The sequence below is a fragment of the Bos mutus genome, chromosome 9, assembly GCF_027580195.1.
Source record: "Bos mutus isolate GX-2022 chromosome 9, NWIPB_WYAK_1.1, whole genome shotgun sequence".
Taxonomy (NCBI): Eukaryota; Metazoa; Chordata; class Mammalia; order Artiodactyla; family Bovidae; genus Bos; species Bos mutus.
The window spans coordinates 97,972,176-97,992,815 of NC_091625.1; the positions used below are offsets into that span (position 1 = coordinate 97,972,176).

At 38.4% G+C, this 20,640-nt stretch overlaps 1 protein-coding gene across 1 annotated transcript in view; it reads left to right on the plus strand.

The window, feature by feature from the left end:
* PACRG (parkin coregulated) overlaps positions 1 to 20,640 on the plus strand; it is a 528,342-nt gene that overhangs the window by 58,175 nt on the left and 449,527 nt on the right. Inside the window, exon 2 of the mRNA XM_005894853.2 lies at positions 5,043 to 5,177. Within this exon, the coding sequence (XP_005894915.2) occupies positions 5,043 to 5,177 (135 nt within the window). The remainder of the gene's footprint in view (positions 1 to 5,042; positions 5,178 to 20,640) is intronic.

Genomic DNA, 20,640 nt, shown 5'->3' on the forward strand with positions numbered 1-20,640 from the left:
TTCTCCAACACCACAGTTCAAAAGCATCAATTCTTCAGTGCTCAACTTTCTTCACAGTCCAACTCTCACATCCATACATGACTACTGGATAAACCATAGCCTTGACTAGATGGACCTTTGTTGGCAAAGTAATGTCTCTGCTTTTCAATATGCTCTCTAGGTTGGTCATAACTTTCCTTCCAAGGAGTAAGCATCTTTTAATTTCGTGGCTGCAGTCACCATCTGCAGTGATTTTGGAGCCCAAAAAAATAAATTCTGGCACTGTTTTATGCTAAAAAACAGATCTACTGAAAAGAAACTTTCAAAGTATATGATGAGGAATTTTAGAGAAACTTAAGTTCCTTCCTACTAGTTATTATTAGTTTTGTGACCTTATGACAGAGACTGTGATTTAAGTCCTAAACCCATTACAGCACATTCAATAGATGTCGGCATATAAAGTGTGCTGTCATCTGTAGTCGCTTCAGAGTGCATTCAGTATCTCGGTTCCCAAGTGCATTAGATTTTATTAAAAGAATTCAGCTGCAACATCCATTCTTCCTAATTGGTTTATGGATGGCCCTCACCATTCGGGCAAATCCTAATTGCATTTTCCCACAAATCTGGTTTGATTTATGGTTCCCTCTTTGCTCTATATTATTTATATAAATCGAGATTAAATTCTTAAGACATTAAATAAAACTTAGAGTAGTTTTTGTATAAGTATGAGACATATAAGGATCCTTAACAATATTTTTTGCTTTGTTTTTATTTAGTCAAGTTGTATCCAACTGTGTGATATCCAGTAATAATAACTTTATTACCTTTTCAGAGATTAATTATATTTCACTTTTTTTATGTACAGATTTTTAGAATTAGTTGGAATGAATTATGCATGGAATATTAAAAATAGTATATCTTTCTGTAAGCTTTAAGTGGGTATAAATTTGGAACAGAAAAAATATTATCTAAGGATATAATGACAGCATTTGCATAAAATTAGGTAATGTCCCTTTGCATTAACAAGTTTAGGTGGGAATATTCTAATCGGTTTTACAAATTGTAACTCTTGAGACTCCAAGGATTAATTTGGAATGGACCTATAGCAGACTTCAGAGAATCTAGTGTTTTTAAATAAGTAAATGGCAGAAATATGAAAACAGAAGATAACATAATAAAATCCTGTCACTGCTAAGTCATTGCATATTAGCATGGACAATTTTTGTAAAACTAAGTAAAGATTTCCATGGAATTGTATGTATGGAATCATTTCGTAGAGAGCCCATGAATATTTATGGGCAGAAAGAGGAAGTATAAGTTGTCTATTAGAGTTTATAAAAAGCCTTCTGGGCATCTTAGCAATATGTTCATTATTTGAAAAGTTTGGACATTTAGAACTTTGAGTTCTGAACCAGAAAGAAATAAAGTATATTTAGAATAAGAGATAAAAAGGAAGAGAAATTGATTTTAAGATAAATACAAAGAAAAAGGAGAAAGATGCCTAATCTCAAACAAATTTTCGGCCAGATAAACAAGCGAGAGGCATGCTCTCAACAGCAGCAATGATAAATTGGCATCTAAAAAAAACTGAAAAAGATGGTTAAGAGATGATGATAAGACAAAGAAATCTAAATCATGGTTGTAGCTGATTTTTTTAAGTGAGGGATTATAGTGAATCTCTACTGGAATTGAAAAAAAGATTCCCTAGCACTCACAGCGACTCTTTGAGATCCCATGGACTGAAGCACGCCAGGCCTCCCTGTCCATCACCAACTTCCTTGCTCAAACTCATGTCCAGTGAGTTGGTGATGGCATCCAACCATCTCATCCTCTGTTGTCCCCTTCTCCTCCTGCTTTCAATCTTTTCCAGCATCAGGGTCTTTTCCAGTGAGTCAGTTCTTCACATCAGGTGGCCAAATTATTGGAGTTTCAGCTTCAACATCAGTCCTTCCAATGAAGACTCAGGACTGATCTCCTTTAGAATGGACTGGTTGGATCTTCTTGCAGTCCAAGGGTCTCTCAAGAGTCTTCTCCAGCACCACAGTTCAAAAGTATCAGTTCTTTGGTGCTCAGCTTTCTTTATGGTCTAGCTCTCATGTCCATACATGACCACTGGAACCGTCTTGTGTGTCCACCCCAGCCAGCTGTAATAGAAGCTCTTCTCCGTTCCTACTGGGGTGGTGTCAGAGGGACAGGCGCTGGTAGTGAGACTGCTCCATCTGTGATGTCAGGGTGGGGAGCGATGGTGGGCACTGCTCCCCTTCTCTGCCAGGACGGTGGTGGTGCAAGCCAAGGTGCTGAACTCCCACCCTCACCCAGAGAGATGAGGCGCTCTCTCCACCCACCCCAACCAAGGCCAGCTGGGACATCAGTACTTCTACCCCCCAGCTCTTTCTGCTAGAGAGATACCAGCATAAACCAGCTGAAACAGAAGGTTTAAGATCTGGAGTCTCACAACGCGCCAATGTCCAGGTTTCAATAAAGAAATCAGTTGTCACACCAAGAATCAGGAAGGTTGTAAAGTGAATAAAAAAAGATAAGCAACATATGCCACACACCCCCAGGCCCTGGCAGGCATCATTCTACTCTGTTTCCATGAGTTTCTTTTAGATTCCTCCAGAAGGTATTATCACATAGTATTTGTCTTTCAGTCTGACTTATTTCACTTAGACCTTAACGAATATTCAGGTTGTTCCAAATGGCAGGACTTACTTCTTTTTATGGTTGAGTGATATCCAATATAGGTCTTCCCTGGTGGGTCAGTGATAAAGAATCTACCTGCTTATGCAGGAGATGCGGGTTTGATACCTGGGTTGGGAAGGTCCCCTGGAGAAGGAAATGGCAACCCACTCTGGTATTCTTGCCTGGGAAATCCCAATGACAGAGGAGCCTTGTGAACTACAGTCCACGGAGTCACAAAAGAGTCAGACATGACTTAGCAACTAAATAGCAAAAACAATATCCATTATACACACACACACACACACACAAAGTTGTTTTCTTTATCCATTAAAAAGCTAACTTTTCAAAACCATAGAAATGACCAGTAATCAGTGCTGTATAATAAACACACACCTACACACGCACACACGCATACACTATTGTGCTGTGAAGTACAGGGAAAGCGAAAGTCACTCAGTCGTGTCCGACTCTCTGCGACCCCGTGGCCTGTGCAGTCCATGGAATTCTCCAGGCCAGAGTACTGGAGTGGGTAGCCGTTCCCTTCTTCAGGGAATCTTCTCAACCCAGGAATCAAATCTAGGTGTCCCACATTGCAGGCAGATTCTTTACCGTCTGAGCCACCAGGGGAGCACTGTAACTTTCTATAAATACGTATGCATGCTGGCTACGTTTTCTTTCCTTAGAGTATGTTCTACCACCTTTGGAGGGCGTGTTAGAATGGTGACATGATGGTAGATAGTAGTTATTTTTTGTAAATGTAACTTCTTGGCAAAATAAAAATCTGTCAATTCTGTATCAGTTCCCAAAAATGTGACTCAAAATTTATTGTTCCATGAATCCCCAAAGTCTGGGAAGGACATCATACTAATATTGTTGACAACATCTCCTTCTGTATAGCATCCAGCTCAGAGCTCTGAACAAAGCAGTTGCCGTAGGCACATGCTCATTTAACAGTTGAATGAACTTGGCTGAAAATAGCGGCTAATAATTCTAATACCAGACCAAATTTCAAATCTTTAATGAGCAAAAGGAAATCTTACTTCTCTACTGCCCAGTGTCTTCTCAGTAACCTATGCAATCATATACTGGGGACAGTGTGCTATGTACTGAAGATCATTTTAAACTCTAATAAAGGCCTCCATGTTACCACACTCCTCAATTCCACTTCAGCATTTAATCATCTTAATGTTTCTTAATATTCCACTCAGTTTCTAAAACTAGTCTTTATGTGAGCTTCAGATAAAACATGTTTGTCTTTATCTGTTTGTCATATTAGATATACTTTTTATATATAGTTTGTTAAAATTAAAATTTTTCACACAAATATTAAAAATTAACATGATGTCAAATAATTTAAAATATTAAGATAGTAGGTAAATTATTTGCTATCTTGTTTATATTAAGAATTGACAAAATAATTATTTTATTAACCTAATAAATGAATAATAATTTACCTTTTTTAAAATAAAGAGGCATAAAAAAATAATGTTTAGACTATATGTATTGAACAACACAATGGAGTATAATTTCCTAAACATTTCACTAATCACTTTGAATTTTGTAACCTAATAAATTAGTTCATATGTAAATAATGCTACAAGATATTTGTAGCAGATTTAAAGTTGTACTCAATGTGAATAGCTTAATATGAGATATTTCTTCATTGATAAAAATCACAGTTTGACAGGTTGAAAGATTCTCATAGAATCTCTTCTAATGTTCATTTTTTTGAAACTCATGTTATCAGATGTAGACCACCATTTTTCTTTTTAAACTCTCTCATTTATCATTACTTAATTTTCAGAGGAGCCTAGCCTGCTACCACCCATGGGGTCCCAAAGAATGGCACACAACTTAGCAATTAAACAGCAAAATTTTTATCACACTTTTATGGTTTTGTGGTTATATTCATACCTTGAGAACATGTTTTTATTTTATTTATATAGAAAGATTTGAAGGTGATATTTTAAATTTATTTCTAGAATATTCCACAAAATATATCAGACTTGGATTAGAACTTGCAGTTATTAGGAATCTTAAAAGTTTTAACACTCTGAACTTAGTTGCTTTTATTAAAATGTTTTCCTTAAACAAAAGTTCAGGCTTTTCTTCCTTACAAAGTAATATTTTAAAAGTGACACTTTCTAGGAATACTTTGTAAAATAGCTTGAAATAAAATAAATCCTTAACAGTGTTATACATTTTTTTTCTCCAAATGTTTGTGAGATTTTTGTTGCCCATTATTAAGATAATTTGATTTGTCTTCCAGAACGTTTTGTACAAAATGAAACTTATAAAAGCCAAAGTCTTTTCATCGTGCATTTTCCCATGTGTTTTAAAACCTGATTCCTACTTTTATTTTTTTATTTTTTCCTTTGAAGGTGAGAGGCCCTCCAAGTGCAGGAGCATTCAAAGAAAGACCCACCAAACCCACAGCGTTTCGAAAATTTTATGAACGAGGAGACTTCCCAATTGCCCTTGAACATGATTCGAAAGGAAACAAAATAGCGTGGAAGGTAAGTCCTTGCAGAGCTGCGAGAACCAGCTGTGCTCGCTGTGGAAGTGCTATCTCCCAGTGCCAAACACACTCGACTGATAAGTAAATAAGCTGGAGTGATTTCTCGGTGAGTGGAAGATGGTGGGTAAGCTCTTAGAGGAAGCCCCTGTGTCAGCTGCCCACCTTGACTAACAATTAAATTACAGCCTGCAGGAAAAGAAAATGACAGAGTTGCTTTGCCTTAGAGAATTGTGTGCTGACCGATCCATCTCTATTTTTATGAGAGCCTGGCATTCCAGCCCGTTTCAGGCAGTCCATCAAATGATGAAACTGGTGGCTGGATGCGGAGAGCAACAGCCATTTATCTCCCCCCAAATTTCACCTTCCTGCAGGACACTTCCAAATGGAAGCTTTAATTACCTAAATGGATAGGTCAAGATTGTCTGCTCCCTGGAAATGCAGAGTGGAATACAAAAGCAGGCGGGCTCTGACGGAGGCCCTCTCCTCTCTGTCTGCAGCACGTGTCAGCTGGCGCATTGGCTGTCATACGAGCTCTGTTAGAGACTGACCTCGGCCGCTGAAAGCATTATAGCACCGACATTTTTCTGACAAAAGGTTAATTGGCTTCAAAATAAATGTATTGCCTAATGACTCCATTCTAATGGGGCTGTGTTTCTTTCTAAAAGGCTCGCTGGTGTTATTTGTAAAAACTTGCCAATCTCTCAACTGGAGAAGGCTTTTACATTTAATTTGAAAAATGAATGCTGATCTCTAACCAGCTTCTGCTATTTAATTATTTTTTGTTATCAAGGACTTTGCTTTGGGTGATATTTATCAGCTAAAAGGGCTTCTCTGCCTGAAGACTGGAAAGCAGTTGCCCGTGTGTGAGCATACCATCAGGTTAAGGAGCACAAAAGGTTTTGCCAAATATTTTGAATTTAGCAATTGATCCATGTAGCAAAAAAGTCCCACAGTAGTGTCTGAAGGGCGAATGTCAGGATTGTTTATAATTAGTAACAAATTTATGTTAAAAAATAAGAATGATCAAAGTGAAGAATTCATCAAAATAAACAGCTTAGAAAGAGTCATTAAAATTAACTTTTTCCTTCTCTTTTGGAAAAACTGAAAGAATTGATTGTATTATTTCTAGTATGTCTTTAAATGTTTTCACATAATTATCAAACATTTCTAGATCTTGAGCAGTCACATAATATCCAGTTACTGAACTTATTAAAAAGTTATTTGGCAAGGGAAATCTAAAGTTGTCCTTGTTATTAAGTTTTGTTATATATTTTAGGCAAATGAAGGACATTATTATCTTGGTTTTAATCATTTGTCTTAAAATTTGCATTTGTTATATGAAAATGTGCATGATGAGAAAAAATATATAGAAATATAGCTAATTTAGATATTTCCATCTTAAAAACTTTAATTAGGGATTGGTTTGTATTAATTACATGGATTTTGATTAATTACATGGATTTAGTGTTTGTGTCAACGTACCAATTCATGCATGGTAACACAGAGATTCTTAAGAACTTGATTCCTTTTGAGTAAAAGAATATGCCATATTTCCTTATGAAAAACAAGTGGATTTTGGTGTTTTATGTAATTTTAGCACATAAAAATTGTAACAATAAAAGAATCTATAGATTCTTTTTGACCTGCTTGAATAATCTTGAGTAACTTCTAGAAATGTCAAGAGACAAAAAAAAGTTTATCTTGAAAATAATAAAAGCATAGGGTGAATCATTTTGCGTTATCTTTGGTACTCCAGCAGTCAGATGGCATATAAACTGCTTTTCTTTTTTATAGCTATATTAATTCTTTTAAGCTACTATTGACTATTGTAGTGATTCAGCAAGCTAAAAAGTCAGATTAAAGAGGAAGCAATTTATTTGCTGCTGCTGGTAGGATAATAGCATACATTTAAAAAGACATCTTATCCTATAACCGGTAGACGTCTATCCTTTAAACCTTTGCCAACCAGATTTCAATTGTACTACTATAATGCTGAAGATAAAACATTAAACTTACTAAGCACAGGCTTGTGAGCGATCTCTCATATTTATTCGTATTTATTTCTTGGCACATATACTGTGGGGAACGTCTGATACTTGGTAGGACCAGAGGCCTTCTTTTAGGATAACATTTCTAAGGAATGGACATTGAATGTTTAAGAAAGCAGGGCTCCCCAAGCACCCTGCAAAAACCACACTAAAAACCGCCCCAGACCGGGCACTATACTCCCTTGTGTGCGGATAGAGCTCTGGTCAAGTGAACTTCTCACCTCATGGCCTAGCTTGCCCCTTGCTAAACACTTCTGAGTAGCTCTGATTCCCAGGAAAGTACCTGTCCTCTCTCCACAGTCCTTGTGACACCCCTGGGACTCCAAGAGTGGTTGTGAGACCTGAAATGGTGTGTGGAATTAAGTGGCAAGGAGATCCACTTCCTTTATCAGAATTTCAAGAAATGTCTTTGCAAGGTTAGGTTTCTCAACCCACATCCTGAACTGCCGTCATAGTTTAGAGCACATAAAAATGATCATTTCTTCCGCATGTCAAAACAACAGGGCAGACCAAATGCCAGAATCTGTGCAGTTTAGTGTATCCCTCGTGGTATCGCTAAAGATCCAAGCACGGTCTAATGCATCTTTCGGCAGCGGTGGAAATGTGCTTCATCTGTAATGTCTAATACATTACAAGTAGCCATATGTGGCCATTAAGCACTTGAAATGTCCCCAGTGAGCCCGAGGAACTAAATTTTAGATTTTAATTAATTTTAATTTAAATAGCCACATGCTTACCATATTAGACAGTGCTGCTCTAGATTAAGATAAGATAATTCAGTCAAAAATAAATGCTTGAACCTGCTAGCCAGATAGGAGACTATAACTATCTGAGAATCATTATTAAAATGAAAAACTAAGACTAGCATATGCATCTTTGAGATGGCTATGCTTATCATACATTCCTTGGTAAATATGAAAAAACTTTTGCAAGATATTTGTAGCAAAATTTTCTATATACTTATCAGGGGCAAGTTAATGATCTATGAAAGATGAATCAGTTCAGTTCAGTTCAGTCACTCAGTCGTGTCCAACTCTTTGGAACCCATGGACTGTGGCACGCCAGGCTTCCCTGTCCATCACCAACTCCCAGAGCTTGCTCAAACTCATGTCCATTGAGTCGGTAATGCCATCCAACCTTCTCATCCTCTGTTATCCCCTTCTCCTCCTGCCTTCAATCTTTCCTAGCATCAGAATCTTTTCCAATGAGTCAGTTCTTCCCATCAGGTGGCCAAAGTATTGGGTTTCAGCTTCAGCATCAGTCCTTCCAATGAATATTCATGACTGATTTCCTTTAGGATTGACTGGTTTGATCTCCTTGCTGTTCAAGGGACTCTCAAGAGTCTTCTCCATCACCACAGTTCAAAAGCATCAGTGCTTCTTCAGCACTCAGCTTTCTTTATGGTCCAACTCACACATCCATGCATGACTACTGGAAAAACCATAGCTTTGGCTAGATGGACCTTTGTTGGCAAAGTAATGTCTCTGGTTTTTAATATACTGTCCAGGTTGGTCATAGCTTTTCTTCCGAGGAGCAAGCATCTTTTAATTTCATGGCTCCAGTCATCATCTGCAGAGATTTTGGAGCACCAAAAATAAAATCTGTCACTGTTTCCATTGTTCCCCTATCTATTTGCCATGAAGTGATTGGACTGTATGCTATGATCTTTGTTTTTTGACTGTTGGGTTTTAAGCCAACTTTTTCACTCTCCTCTTTCACTTTCATCAAGAGGCTCTTTAGTTCATCTTTGCTTTCTGCTACAAAGGTGGTGTCATCTGCATATCTGACATTATTGATATTTTGTCCTGGCAATCTTGATTCCAGCTTGTACTTCATCCAGCCCGGCATTCCAGGCTAAGTTAAATGATCAGGGTGACAATATACAGCCTTGACATATACCTTTTCCAATTTGGAACCAGTCCATTGTTCAATGCCTGGTTCTAACTGTTGCTTTTTGATCTGCATTTGACCTCCTGAGGTTTCTCAGGAGGCAGGTAAGGTGGTCTGTTATTCCCATCTCTAAGAGTTTTCCAGAGTTTGTTGTAGTCCACACATAGGCTTTTGCATAGTCAGTGAAACAGAAGTAGATGTTTTTCTGGAATTCTCTTGCTCCTTCTGTGGTCCAATAGATGTTGGCAATTTAATCTCTGGTTCCTCTGTCTTTTCTAAATCCAGTTGAACATCTGGAAGTTCTCAGTTCACGTACTGTTGAAGCCTAGCTTGAAGGATTTTGAGCATTACTTTGCTAGCAGGTGAAATGAGTACAATTGTGCAGTAGTTTGAACATTCTTTGGCATTGCCCTTCTTTGAAACTGGAATGAAAACTGACCTTTTCCAGTCCTGTGGCCACTGCTGAGTTTTCCAAATTCCCTGGCATATTGAGTGCAGCACTTTCACAGCATCATCTTTTAGGATTTGACCTCTACTAGCTTTGTTCGTAGTGATGCTTTCTAAGGCCCACTTGACTTTACATTCCAGGATGTCTGACTCTAGGTGAGCAATCACACCATCGTGGTTATCTGGATCATTAAGATCTTTTTTGTATAGTTCTTCTGTGTGTTCTTGCCACCTTTTCTTAACATCTTCTGCTTCTGTTAGGTCCATACGGTTTCTGTCCTTTATTGTGCCCATCTTTGCATGAAATGTTCCCTTGGTATCTCTAATTTTCTTGAAGAGATCTCTAGTCTTTCCCATTCTGTTGTTTTCCTCTATTTCTTTGCATTGATCGCTGAGGAAGACTTTCTTATCTCTCCTTGCTATTCTTTGGAGCTCTGCATTCAGATGGGTATATCTTTCCTTTTCTCCTTTGCCTTTCACTTCTCTTTTTTCTGAGCTATTTGTTAGGCCTCCTCACACAACCATTTTGCCTTTTTGCATTTCCTTTCTTGGGGATGGTTTTGATCACCACCTCCTGTACAATGTCTTGAACCTCCATCCATAGTTCTTCAGGCACTCTGTCTATCAGATCTAATTCCTTGAATCTATTTGTCCCTTTCACTGTATAATCACAGGGGATTTAATTTAGGTCATACCTGAATGCCTTAGTGGTTTTCCCTGCTTTCTTCAATTTAAAATCATACTTCATCAACTATTTCCCAACTGTTGGATATTATAGGATTATTTCAATTTCAGAGGGCATGTAATTTCTAAATAATGTTAAATGAAACACCCAGATACATAAACCTTTGTTTCCACCTCTGATTGCGTCCTTAGGTTAAATTCCCTGAAGAGGAATTAGTAGGTCAAAAGTAATATTTTAAAAGCAGTCATTCCACAGAACCATATTCATCACTGGATCCTCCTTTAAATAAAAGTCTGCTAAGGTGATGGGTTTCCCTTGTGGCTTAGAGGGGTAAAGTGTCCGCCTGCAATGTGGGAGACCTGGGTTCAATCCCTGAGTCAGGAAGATCCCTTGGAGAAGGAAATGGCAACCCACTGCAGCACTCTTGTGTGGAAAATCCCATGGACAGAGGAGCCTGGAAGCCTGCAGGCCAAGGGGTCGCAAAGAGTCGGACATGACTGAGCGACTTCACTTTCACTAAAGTGATGGGTAAAGCATCTCATTTTGTTCGTTGATTATTAGGATTGTTAAACACTTTTATATGCTTAACTAATTTGCTTGCCTTCTGAGCCCTCTTCTTAAATTGTCCGGTTTTCTAGTGAAGCGTTAGTCTATTTCCTATTGAAATTTAAATTTATTTAATTGAAAATTTAAATTTATGTGTAAATTTTATCTGTCAAAAGGATTTTATTATCTTTTTGCCATAGATAATATGAACAGATTCTTAAAGTTTTAATTTTTGTTTATAAGGTTTGATGACCACAATCATTTTAAATCTGTCTAACCAGGTCTCACCTTTCTAATCAAACATTTCTTCCTGAGACTGTATATCGTGTGTTTTCTCTTTGCCGTCTCTAAATACTATGCATATGAGTCTCAAGCAATGCTACTACTCTTACACTTAGTTTTAACACAAATGAAAATAAGTCTGGTTTTGGTCCCTGAGAGCTCTGCACTTTCTACTTGTAGAAGTCTTTAAGACAGAAAAAGAAGAGATGCAACAGGAAAACTACGTGCCTAGCTGTAATTTTGAGGTCTTCTTCAAAGTGGAAAGTTATAAAAAAATAAACTGCCTACAACAGACAGGTATAAACCTTGTCTGAAACTGTATACCATTTCATTTCTCAGCACCTTATATAATTGGTCCTGAACCACACATACTTTTTAGTCTTTTTAAAAGGAATCTTACTCAGTTTTTTCCTCTTAATTTTTTTTCAAACTTGCCTTCTTAAGTCATAGAAACTGCATAGTGGCATTGTCCAAATTAGCATAGCAACCTGGGGCATTTCTGCATTCTTGTTTTCTTAGTCTTTGATATGTAAATAATCTTTGGTAGCCAGTTATGTTGAAATTAAGTGAATAAAGCCAGAACTGTGCGCCTGTGATGCACACAGGTAGGTCCAAGTGAGAATGGACTTTAGGTGGCCCCTCCTCTTTGCCAAAAATACATCTGCCTCCCTGGCCTATTGGAGGTGCATAGAATTTCACCACTGAAGCATAGTTCCCTGAGGTTAATGTTATAAATTATACATTACTTGTTGATTAAAACTTGGATCATGCAACTTTGTTTTTTGATTAAAAATTAATTCATAAAGCAACATTAATTATGTAATTTAAACACACATCTTTCTGTAGTTTAATCAATGAGTTCTATGTATATTCATTTATAAAGTTTAATCCACTTTAGCATTTTACTAAAAGATTTTAAGCTGTTTTACAAAGAATTGTAAAATGCAGAAATTTAGCATATACTAGGGAAGATGAGAGAAAATGAAAACCAGATAGGGACCTACAATGGAGCCAGTAACAAGGCTAATAAAAATGACATACCCTAAATACTTCTAAGCCAGGGATTGTGTCTTTATTTCTAGCTTGTTCCCTCCCTTCAGCCCACTGTCAGCCCACTGAGATGAAACTTAGAGCATCATGGAGATGAAACTTAGAAACCCTGAAGGAGTGTCTGGCACAGAGCTGATGCCCAGCGATGTGTGTTGAATGAATATAAAACATCCCGCAACTGGTTACCGCTAAGGTCCACTTCTCAGGCCACTGTTTCATGAGCGCACGTCTCAGCCTCTAGGCCTTACTCTCTTTGGTGACGACCATGTACTGAATGATTGGCATGGCGCTTCACAGTTACTAAAATAGCCGTATTTCAAGATATTCATGAAATAGCTTAAAGAACAAACGATTAATTAGAAATTAGCCATAGAGACCAAGTCTTCTGGTAGCAAACTAAGATAAGCTCCAGCAAGTTAATTTGAACACACAGTCCAGAGCTGTATGCAACAGTTTCTGTAGGTTGAATTTTACCTTGAAAATGCTTAAATTATATGTAATGCTTTCCCAATGATTATCGATTTCTTAAATTGTAATGTAAGTTTATTTTTCTTTACAAATGACTGAAAATGTATGTTCAGTCTGAACATTGAAGTAAAGAAAATGCTGTGCATAAGATAACTGGATGCCTAAATTTTTAAAAGAGTATCTATTGGTGGTGTCTGGACTGTGCCTTCAATTCCATGTCAGCCTCCTAGTTTTTAATAGTCACATATGACTCTGTTAAGAATTTCTTCTCCAGCATGTTCTCTTCTTTTTTTCAATTCTTAGAGGCATTGGTATTCATGAAACATAAACAACTCTGTTAATGTGACTGTTTTCATTGACATGACTGATAATTTCTACCAGGAAAAACATTTATTGAATATAATTATTATTAAAATGTACGCTAATTTTCTTACAATTAAAATCATTCCAAACCATGATAGCTCATTATCTGTAAATACAACCGCATTTTACGCCGGGGTCGGCCCACGGCCCTGGCAGAGCGCTGAGAAGACGGTCGAACTTGACTATCTAGAGGAAGTAAAAGTCGTAACAAGGTTTCCGTAGGTGAACCTGCGGAAGGAAAAAAAAAAAAAAAATACAACCGCATTTTAAAGTAAATCCCACTGTGATATGATATCTGATCCATTAACCCTCAGTATATGGTTCTCAAAACTCTGTAATTTTGATTAATAATTAAGTCCTCTGGTGCCTTCAGTTTCTTAATGTTTCAGTTTCTTCAGGATTCAAAAAATTAACGCTGTATCTATTACCCCAGGCAAATCGATATTGATCTTTAAAATCTTATAGGCAAATTTATTTGAGTTGAATAATTTGTTTTACATGAAGAAAGAATGAATATATTCTTTGAATTGTCCTGGGCTTCTGTATTTTTTGATAACTGCCAAAGCTTAAGTTTGGATAACAGGCCTTAGTAGAATTTGTAAGGCAAATTTTGCAAGAAAAATGACAATTTACTTAATTTTTGTACAAGAAAGGCTGCTGCGTTTCCGCTATTAATTCCTCTGTGATTAATTAATAGATAGAGCTTTTTCTCAAAGTCTTGAAAAAAAAAAAAAAAATCCTCCGGCAATTAAAGTGCTTTTCGGTGTTTTCTGAAGGAAGGGACTGCATACACAATTAATGCCATCCTTTTATTTGATGTGAATTGCTCTGTCTTAAAAGTGTACGGCATGAAAATACAGCCATGTATCAGAAATAACTTTAATTGAAATTGGTTAGATGACCTCCGAAAGCTCGATGAAAGATTTTCTGCTGAATGGGCTGGTGCTCCCTGCTGCCTGTATAATTTATGTGAGAAATTAGTGCGAATGGTTCACTTTTATGGAGGAGTGCTGCCCGTAGCAAGCCTGCAGAAACAATTTCCCCCCAAGCCTCCATCTGTTCTTCAAACTAGGGCATATGCCATCTCATCGAGCCTGAAAGTCAACTGATTTATAACTCCTGGAAAGTGCATAGACTGAAAAGAAAGGTCGGCCGCAGTTACGTGACAGTGATTTGGTAAGCATGGGCTAAAGACAGTTCACATTACAAGAGGCCCAGGGGGATCAAGCGATGCTCTAAGTTTCATCTCAGTGGGCTGACAGCTAGAGGAAAAACAAATGGCTCCCGTTTCTCAAGCTACGCAACCCCTGCTCTTGAGAAGTAGGAGTGGTCTTGGTGGAGCCAGGGCACCACAGCTGGGATGCTCTATCACTATCCCTTGAAGAAATGGGGCTGCTGCCACCTTCCCCGAGATAAATGTTGCCATCTCAGAAATATCCGATCTTTAAACAGAGGATGAGATGGCTGGATGGCATCACCGACTCAATGGACACGAGTTGGAGCAAACTCCGGGAGATGGCAAAGGATAGGGAAGCCTGGCGTGCGGCAGTCTATGGGGTCGCAGGGAGTCAGACACGACCGAGTAACTGAACCACAACAATCTTTAAACAAAAAATGAGTGTTGCTGTTTTTCAGAAAGTTTTGTTTGGGGACACAAGTCAGACTTTTCATGATTTTTCTATGTCTCCCCGGAGAGTGAATTTTCAGTTCCATTCCGATTAGTGATATAATGAATGTTTCCCTCTCTCTTATCACTTGTCAGATATTCCTTCTTTTTACTGAAGTATTTTTGAGATCAAAAGTTTTTTGACAGATGACACAGGAATCAGATTGAGGGTATAATAATAATCAGTATTTGTTTGATGCTTTTATTTAGAGTGATCAGTGTCCTTATATTTGAGGCTTCTGGATACTGAGTAAATTTTCAACTACCCTAAGTTATATTAAAGTTTCTCCATTACTTTCAGGTAAAATCTAAACAAAGTATTAATGAATAATCATATCAATTTTAATATATATTTAAAGCAAGAACTTCAGGGAATGTTTTACCTTTATAAAAAGAAGGTTATGCTGACTGAAAATTCTCTGCAAAAATTAATTCTGGTAGATTAATTAGTTAAACTCATATAAAAATGTAGGTTTTTCCAGTAGTAATTTATGGATGTGAGAGTTAGACCATAAAGAAAGCTTAGTGCTGAAGAACTGATGATTTTGATCTGTGGTATTGGAGAGGACCCTTGAGAGTCCCTTGGATTACAAGGAGATCCAACCAGTCCATCCTAAAGGAAATCAGTCCTGAATATTCATTGGAAAGACTGATGCTGAAGCTGAAACTCCAGTACTTTGGCCACCTGATACAAAGAACTGACTTGTATGAAAAGACCCTGATGCTGGGAAAGATTGAAGGCAGGAGCAGAAGGGGACAACAGAGGATGAGATGGTTGGATGCCATCATACTCAATGGACAGGAGTTTGAGTAAGCTTTGGGAGTTGGTGATGGACAGGGAGGCCTGGTGTGCTGCAGTCCATGGGGTTGCAAAGAGTCAGACATGATTGGGCGACTGAACTGAACTGAAAAATGTAAATTTTTATCTTTATTATTACCTATTAAGGTTTATTCTCAATATGAAATGTATACATTTTATCTTATAAAATAAAAGACATTGAAAAGTAGAAGGAATAAATGAATCAGTCATCTTTCCACCACTCACTGAATGCAGTTGTTAACATTTTTCAAAGTATTTCTGTCTTATCTTCTCCTCAGTTGAGATCATAGTATACATAATAGTTTGTAAAGAAATATTTGTCATTATATGGTATATCAAATCTGTATGCCCTTATTCTTAGATTTTCTAACTTTTCTTCTAACTTAAAAGTATTACTGTTTTTGAAAATTTTGAAATTGAATAAAGTGTATACATAGGGTAACATTTATCCAAAGAGAACCACTTTCAGTGTATTGTTTGAGTTCAGCTGTCTTCTACACGTGTGCTTTTGTTTTGTTTATTTTAGTTTTGGCTGTGCTAGGTCTGCACTGCTACGCGGGCTCTTCTCTCGTGGCAAGCAGGGGCTGCGTCTGGCTGTGGCGTGTGGGCTTCTTGTAGGGCTGGCTTCTCCTTCTGTGACACACAGGCTCCGGCGCGTGCGAGCAGGGGCTGCGTCTGGCTGTGGCATGTGGGCTTCTTGTACGGGTGGCTTCTCCTTCTGTGGCACACAGGCTCCGGCGCGCATGCGAGCAGGGGCTGCGTCTGGCTGTGGCGTGTGGGCTTCTCGTAGGGCTGGCTTCTCCTTCTGTGGCACACAGGCTCCGGCGCGTGTGGTACCCAGTAGTTTTGGCACAGGGGCTCAGTGGCTGCAGCTCCCTGGCTCTGGAGCACAGGCTCAGTAATTCTGGCAAATGGGCTTTGTCGCTCCTTGGCATGTGGGATCTTTGCAGACCACGGATTGAACCCGTGTTTCCTGCATTGGCAGGCGTGCAGCATCTCCTTAAGCAAATCTTAAGCTGCCATGACAACCGCATAAGTGCATTCGTCATTATGAACATGCTGGTAGTATAGTTTTGGAGACTAGCAAGAGATATTAAGAAAATGGTTTATTAAATACGAAACACATTTCTTGCTATTGGGTAAAGTATAAAAAGTGAACAAAGATAGTTGATAGAATTATTATATGCCAGTCTCCCCCTTCAACCTAAGACATATCCCTTACAGGAAAAAAGTCTTGAAGAACTTCCAAGGTTGCATTCCAGCCTGAATTAGGGAAAACTCATGAAACCTTCAAGCTATAAAACCTTTAAGCCTCCCTTTTCTTGAGTTGTTATTTAGTTTCATCCTTGTATTTCATCCTGTCGTTTCTATGATTGTCTCCCATACTTAATTTTTATCTCTTTATTCATTTTTTAATAACTTCTGGAAGAGCTTTCTTCTATTTTCTATTTACTTTAGTATCAATTTGTCTACTAGTGCCTCAAACTCAAATTTAACTTACACTGCTGTAGTTAACCTTGCAAATCTTTATATTGTTGACTGATGTTTTTGTACATACTGGCTTAAAAATTCTTGTACAAATAGGTTCATCATAGGAAATTTTCTGATATTTTTATCTGCATTTTGTAATACAGATAAGCAAAAATAAAAATATGAATCAACTGTAATCCACCTCACCTTCAGGTTGCCTCTTTTACATTATTAGGATTAACTTTTCAGACCTTTTCTCACCATATGCAAATATATGTATGTATACAAATTTAAAATAATGTTTTGTTCATACTTCATAACTTTTATTTATTTATTTATTTTTTGGTTTGGTTTTTTTTTAATTTATTTAAATTTATTTATTTTAATTGGAGGCTAATTACTTTACAATATTGTATTGGTTTTGCCATACATCAACATTAATCCCCCACGGATGTACACTAATTACAAGTCATAATTTGCACATGCACTTTAAAAATTATTTTGGGACGTTCTAGACGGTTCCATAATTTAACCAATTCCATGTTGTTCAATAGTAATGTTTTCCTTAGGTATTAATGCTTTTATTCAGTGTTTTGCTATTACAAGCAATACTATTATCAGCATTATTGTACGTTTCATTTATATTCTATCTTGCAAATATATCTGATTGTTCCCTAATGGTAAAAATCTCATTTTCTTAGCCTTTGCCTATTTTCGCCATATAGATTTCTGGCTTCTTGGACCTTTGAACATGCTAAGTTGTGTCCAACTCTTGCGACCCCACAGACTGTAGTCTGCCAGGCTCCTCTGTCTGTGGGATTCCCCAGGCAAGAATACTGGAGTGGGTTGCCATTTCCTTCTCCAGAGGATCTTCCTGACCCACGGATTTGAACTCACGTCTCCTGCATTGCAGACAGATTCTTACCGATTTAGCCTACATTTTCACCATATAGATTTCTGGCTTCTTGGACCCTTGAACATGCTCATTTCTAAAAATCACTGATTACGAATGTAGTGAATTTAAAGGGGCTTCCTCAACATCTAAGTCTATAAGATGATATTTTGTTTTCTTTTGGGGCAGGATATTGGGCTTCCCTGGTGGCGCCAGTGGTAAAGAACCTGCCTGCCGGTGCAGGAGACATAAGAGACATGGGTTCAATCCCTGGGTCAGGAAGATCCCCTGGAGAAGGAAATGGCAATGCACTCCAACATTCTTGCCTGGATAATCCCATGAACAGAGGAGCCTGGCGGGCCACAGTCTATGAGGTCACAAGAGTCAGACATGACTGAGCATGCACACACACAGACACGTGCAGTGTGTTTATAATACCCATTATTTTCAATCCTACCTCAGTCTAGAATTGGTGTTTGCCGAGGCTTAGAACATGTCACTGTGCTTGACCTCATTCATTCTCTTCTTGGGGACCAGTGAACTCTCCTTATCAGTTTCCTTGGGTGGACTGCCAAGCTCCCCCTAGTCCCTGAAGACTGGTATGGACGTGCTTCGGCTAGTCCTCTTCTGGTGATATAAAAAGGAATTTCCTGTGACTTCTGACACTGAAATCGATGGAGTAGGCGAATTCCAGAAATGCACACAGACTCAGCTGTGTTTTTCTCTGCCCTTACCCTTACCCTTACCTTGCTCATGGGGCACACCACTTTCCAGAATGCAGTGCAGTGTGCTACCAGGGGTCTGTGTCCCCACTTCAGTTGTTTTTTGAGAGTTGGCTGTGAATGGATGTGGGTGTGATGGTTATGGGGATGAGAATGGAAAGGAGCACACTTTGTCTTAAAAAGCACCTACTTCACAGCCGCAGAATACTGGCCTACTCCACGCCCGCCCCTCAATGGAGTTTGTTCCAGATCTTATGTTTCTGAGGGAGCAGAAAGTGTAGGAGGGATTAAAAAAAAAAACAAAAAAAACCCCACAACCTACCAACTTTAGAATGGGTGCCTCTGGTTGCAGCATATGAGTTGATCATGAACTGTGGTTTTGCCTGCCAGTTCCACAGGCCTCTTCATCTGTAGAAATTCCTTTTCTTCCTGCGTGTGCATTCATTATTATACCTGGTTTTCTCTTGCATGTTATGTTCTCATCTTTTTCTGCATCTTCATAGGTAATTTGGTAGCATGTTGGGAGACACTGTGTCAGAGACTCTTGTCCAGAAGCTGTTTAAAATAGCTGAGTCCAATTTAGTTATGTCCATTATTGGACTGTATTCTATTACAGAGAAGTTATATGATCCCATCAATACCCAGGCAGCAGTGACTCATCAACTCTTAAAGGAAGCGAATACTTACCAACCAGTGAGACAGAGTGGTAGCCTCTGTAGCCTGGTTGATGTCTTCCTCTGGTCTTAAGAAGTTTAGCGTCACTGTCCGGCAAAGAAATAGCACATATCAAGTGCTTCCTTTTGGGTAGCCCGTATGTTCTTAATCCTTTATTCAGTATGTGTTTAGCATTTGCTACTTTAATTATCTGGTTCAAATAATTTTTGTAGACAAATTTAAAATGAGAGGGTCTTATGGTAGTTTTATTCCTAGTTTTTTAAGGAATCTCCATACTCTTCTCCATAGTGGCTGGATCAATTCACCTCTCCACACCGTCTCCAGCATTTAGTTTGTAGACTTTTTGATGATGGCCATTCTGACTGGTGTGAGGTAATACCTCATTATAGTTTTGATTTGCATTTCTCTTATAGTGAGCAATGCTGAGCATCTTTTCATGTGTTTATTGGCCATGTGTACTTTTTCTTTGGAGAAATGTCTGTTTAGGTCTTCTGACCAGTTTTTGATTGGGCTGTTTGTCTCCCTGATATTGAGCTGTATGAGCTGCTTATATGTTCTGGAGATTAAGTCTTTGTCAACTGTTTCATTTGCAATTATTTTCTCCCGTTCTGAGGGTTGTCTTTTAATCTTGTTTATCATTTGCCGTGCAAAAGCTTTTAAGTTAAAGAGAAAAACAAATATCATGTATTAACACACACACACACACACACACATATGGAATCTAGAAAGATGGTACTGATGAACCTGTTTGCAGGGGAGATGCAGATACAGAGGACAGACTGTGGACACAGTAGGGGAAGGAGCGGGTGGGATGAGCTGAGAGAGGAGCATTGCAACATACACGTTATTGTGCGTAAAAATACACAATGGGAATTTGCCGTATGACCCAGGGAGCTCAAACCCAGGGTTTTGTGACAGCCTCGAGCGGTGGGATGGGGTGGGAGGTGGAAGGGAGGTTCGATGGAAGAGGCATGTGTATACCTATGGCTGATTCATGTTGATGTGTGGCAGAAACCAGCACAACATTGTAAAGCAATTATCCTCCAATTAAAAATAAATTAAAAAAATGAGAGGCTCTACAGCATGTTTAGCAGATCATAAATTTATATATTTCCCATGAATGCAGTTGGCTGACCCTTTTGGTTTTTCCTCACGGTTGTCTATTTATTATTATTTGTTGTTGTTCAGTTGCTCAGTCGTGTCCAACTCTTTGTGACCCCCATGGACTGCAGCCTGCCAGGCCTCCCTGTCCTTCACTATCTCCCAGAGTTTTCTCAAACTTATGTCCATTGAGTCGATGATGCCATCCACCCATCTCATCCTCTGTCGCCCCTTTCTCCTCCTGCCCTCAGTCTTTCCCAACATTTATATTATTATGTAGACAAATAATAAATTTTACCTTTAAAATGACCTTGAGGTGATCAATCCACATACCTG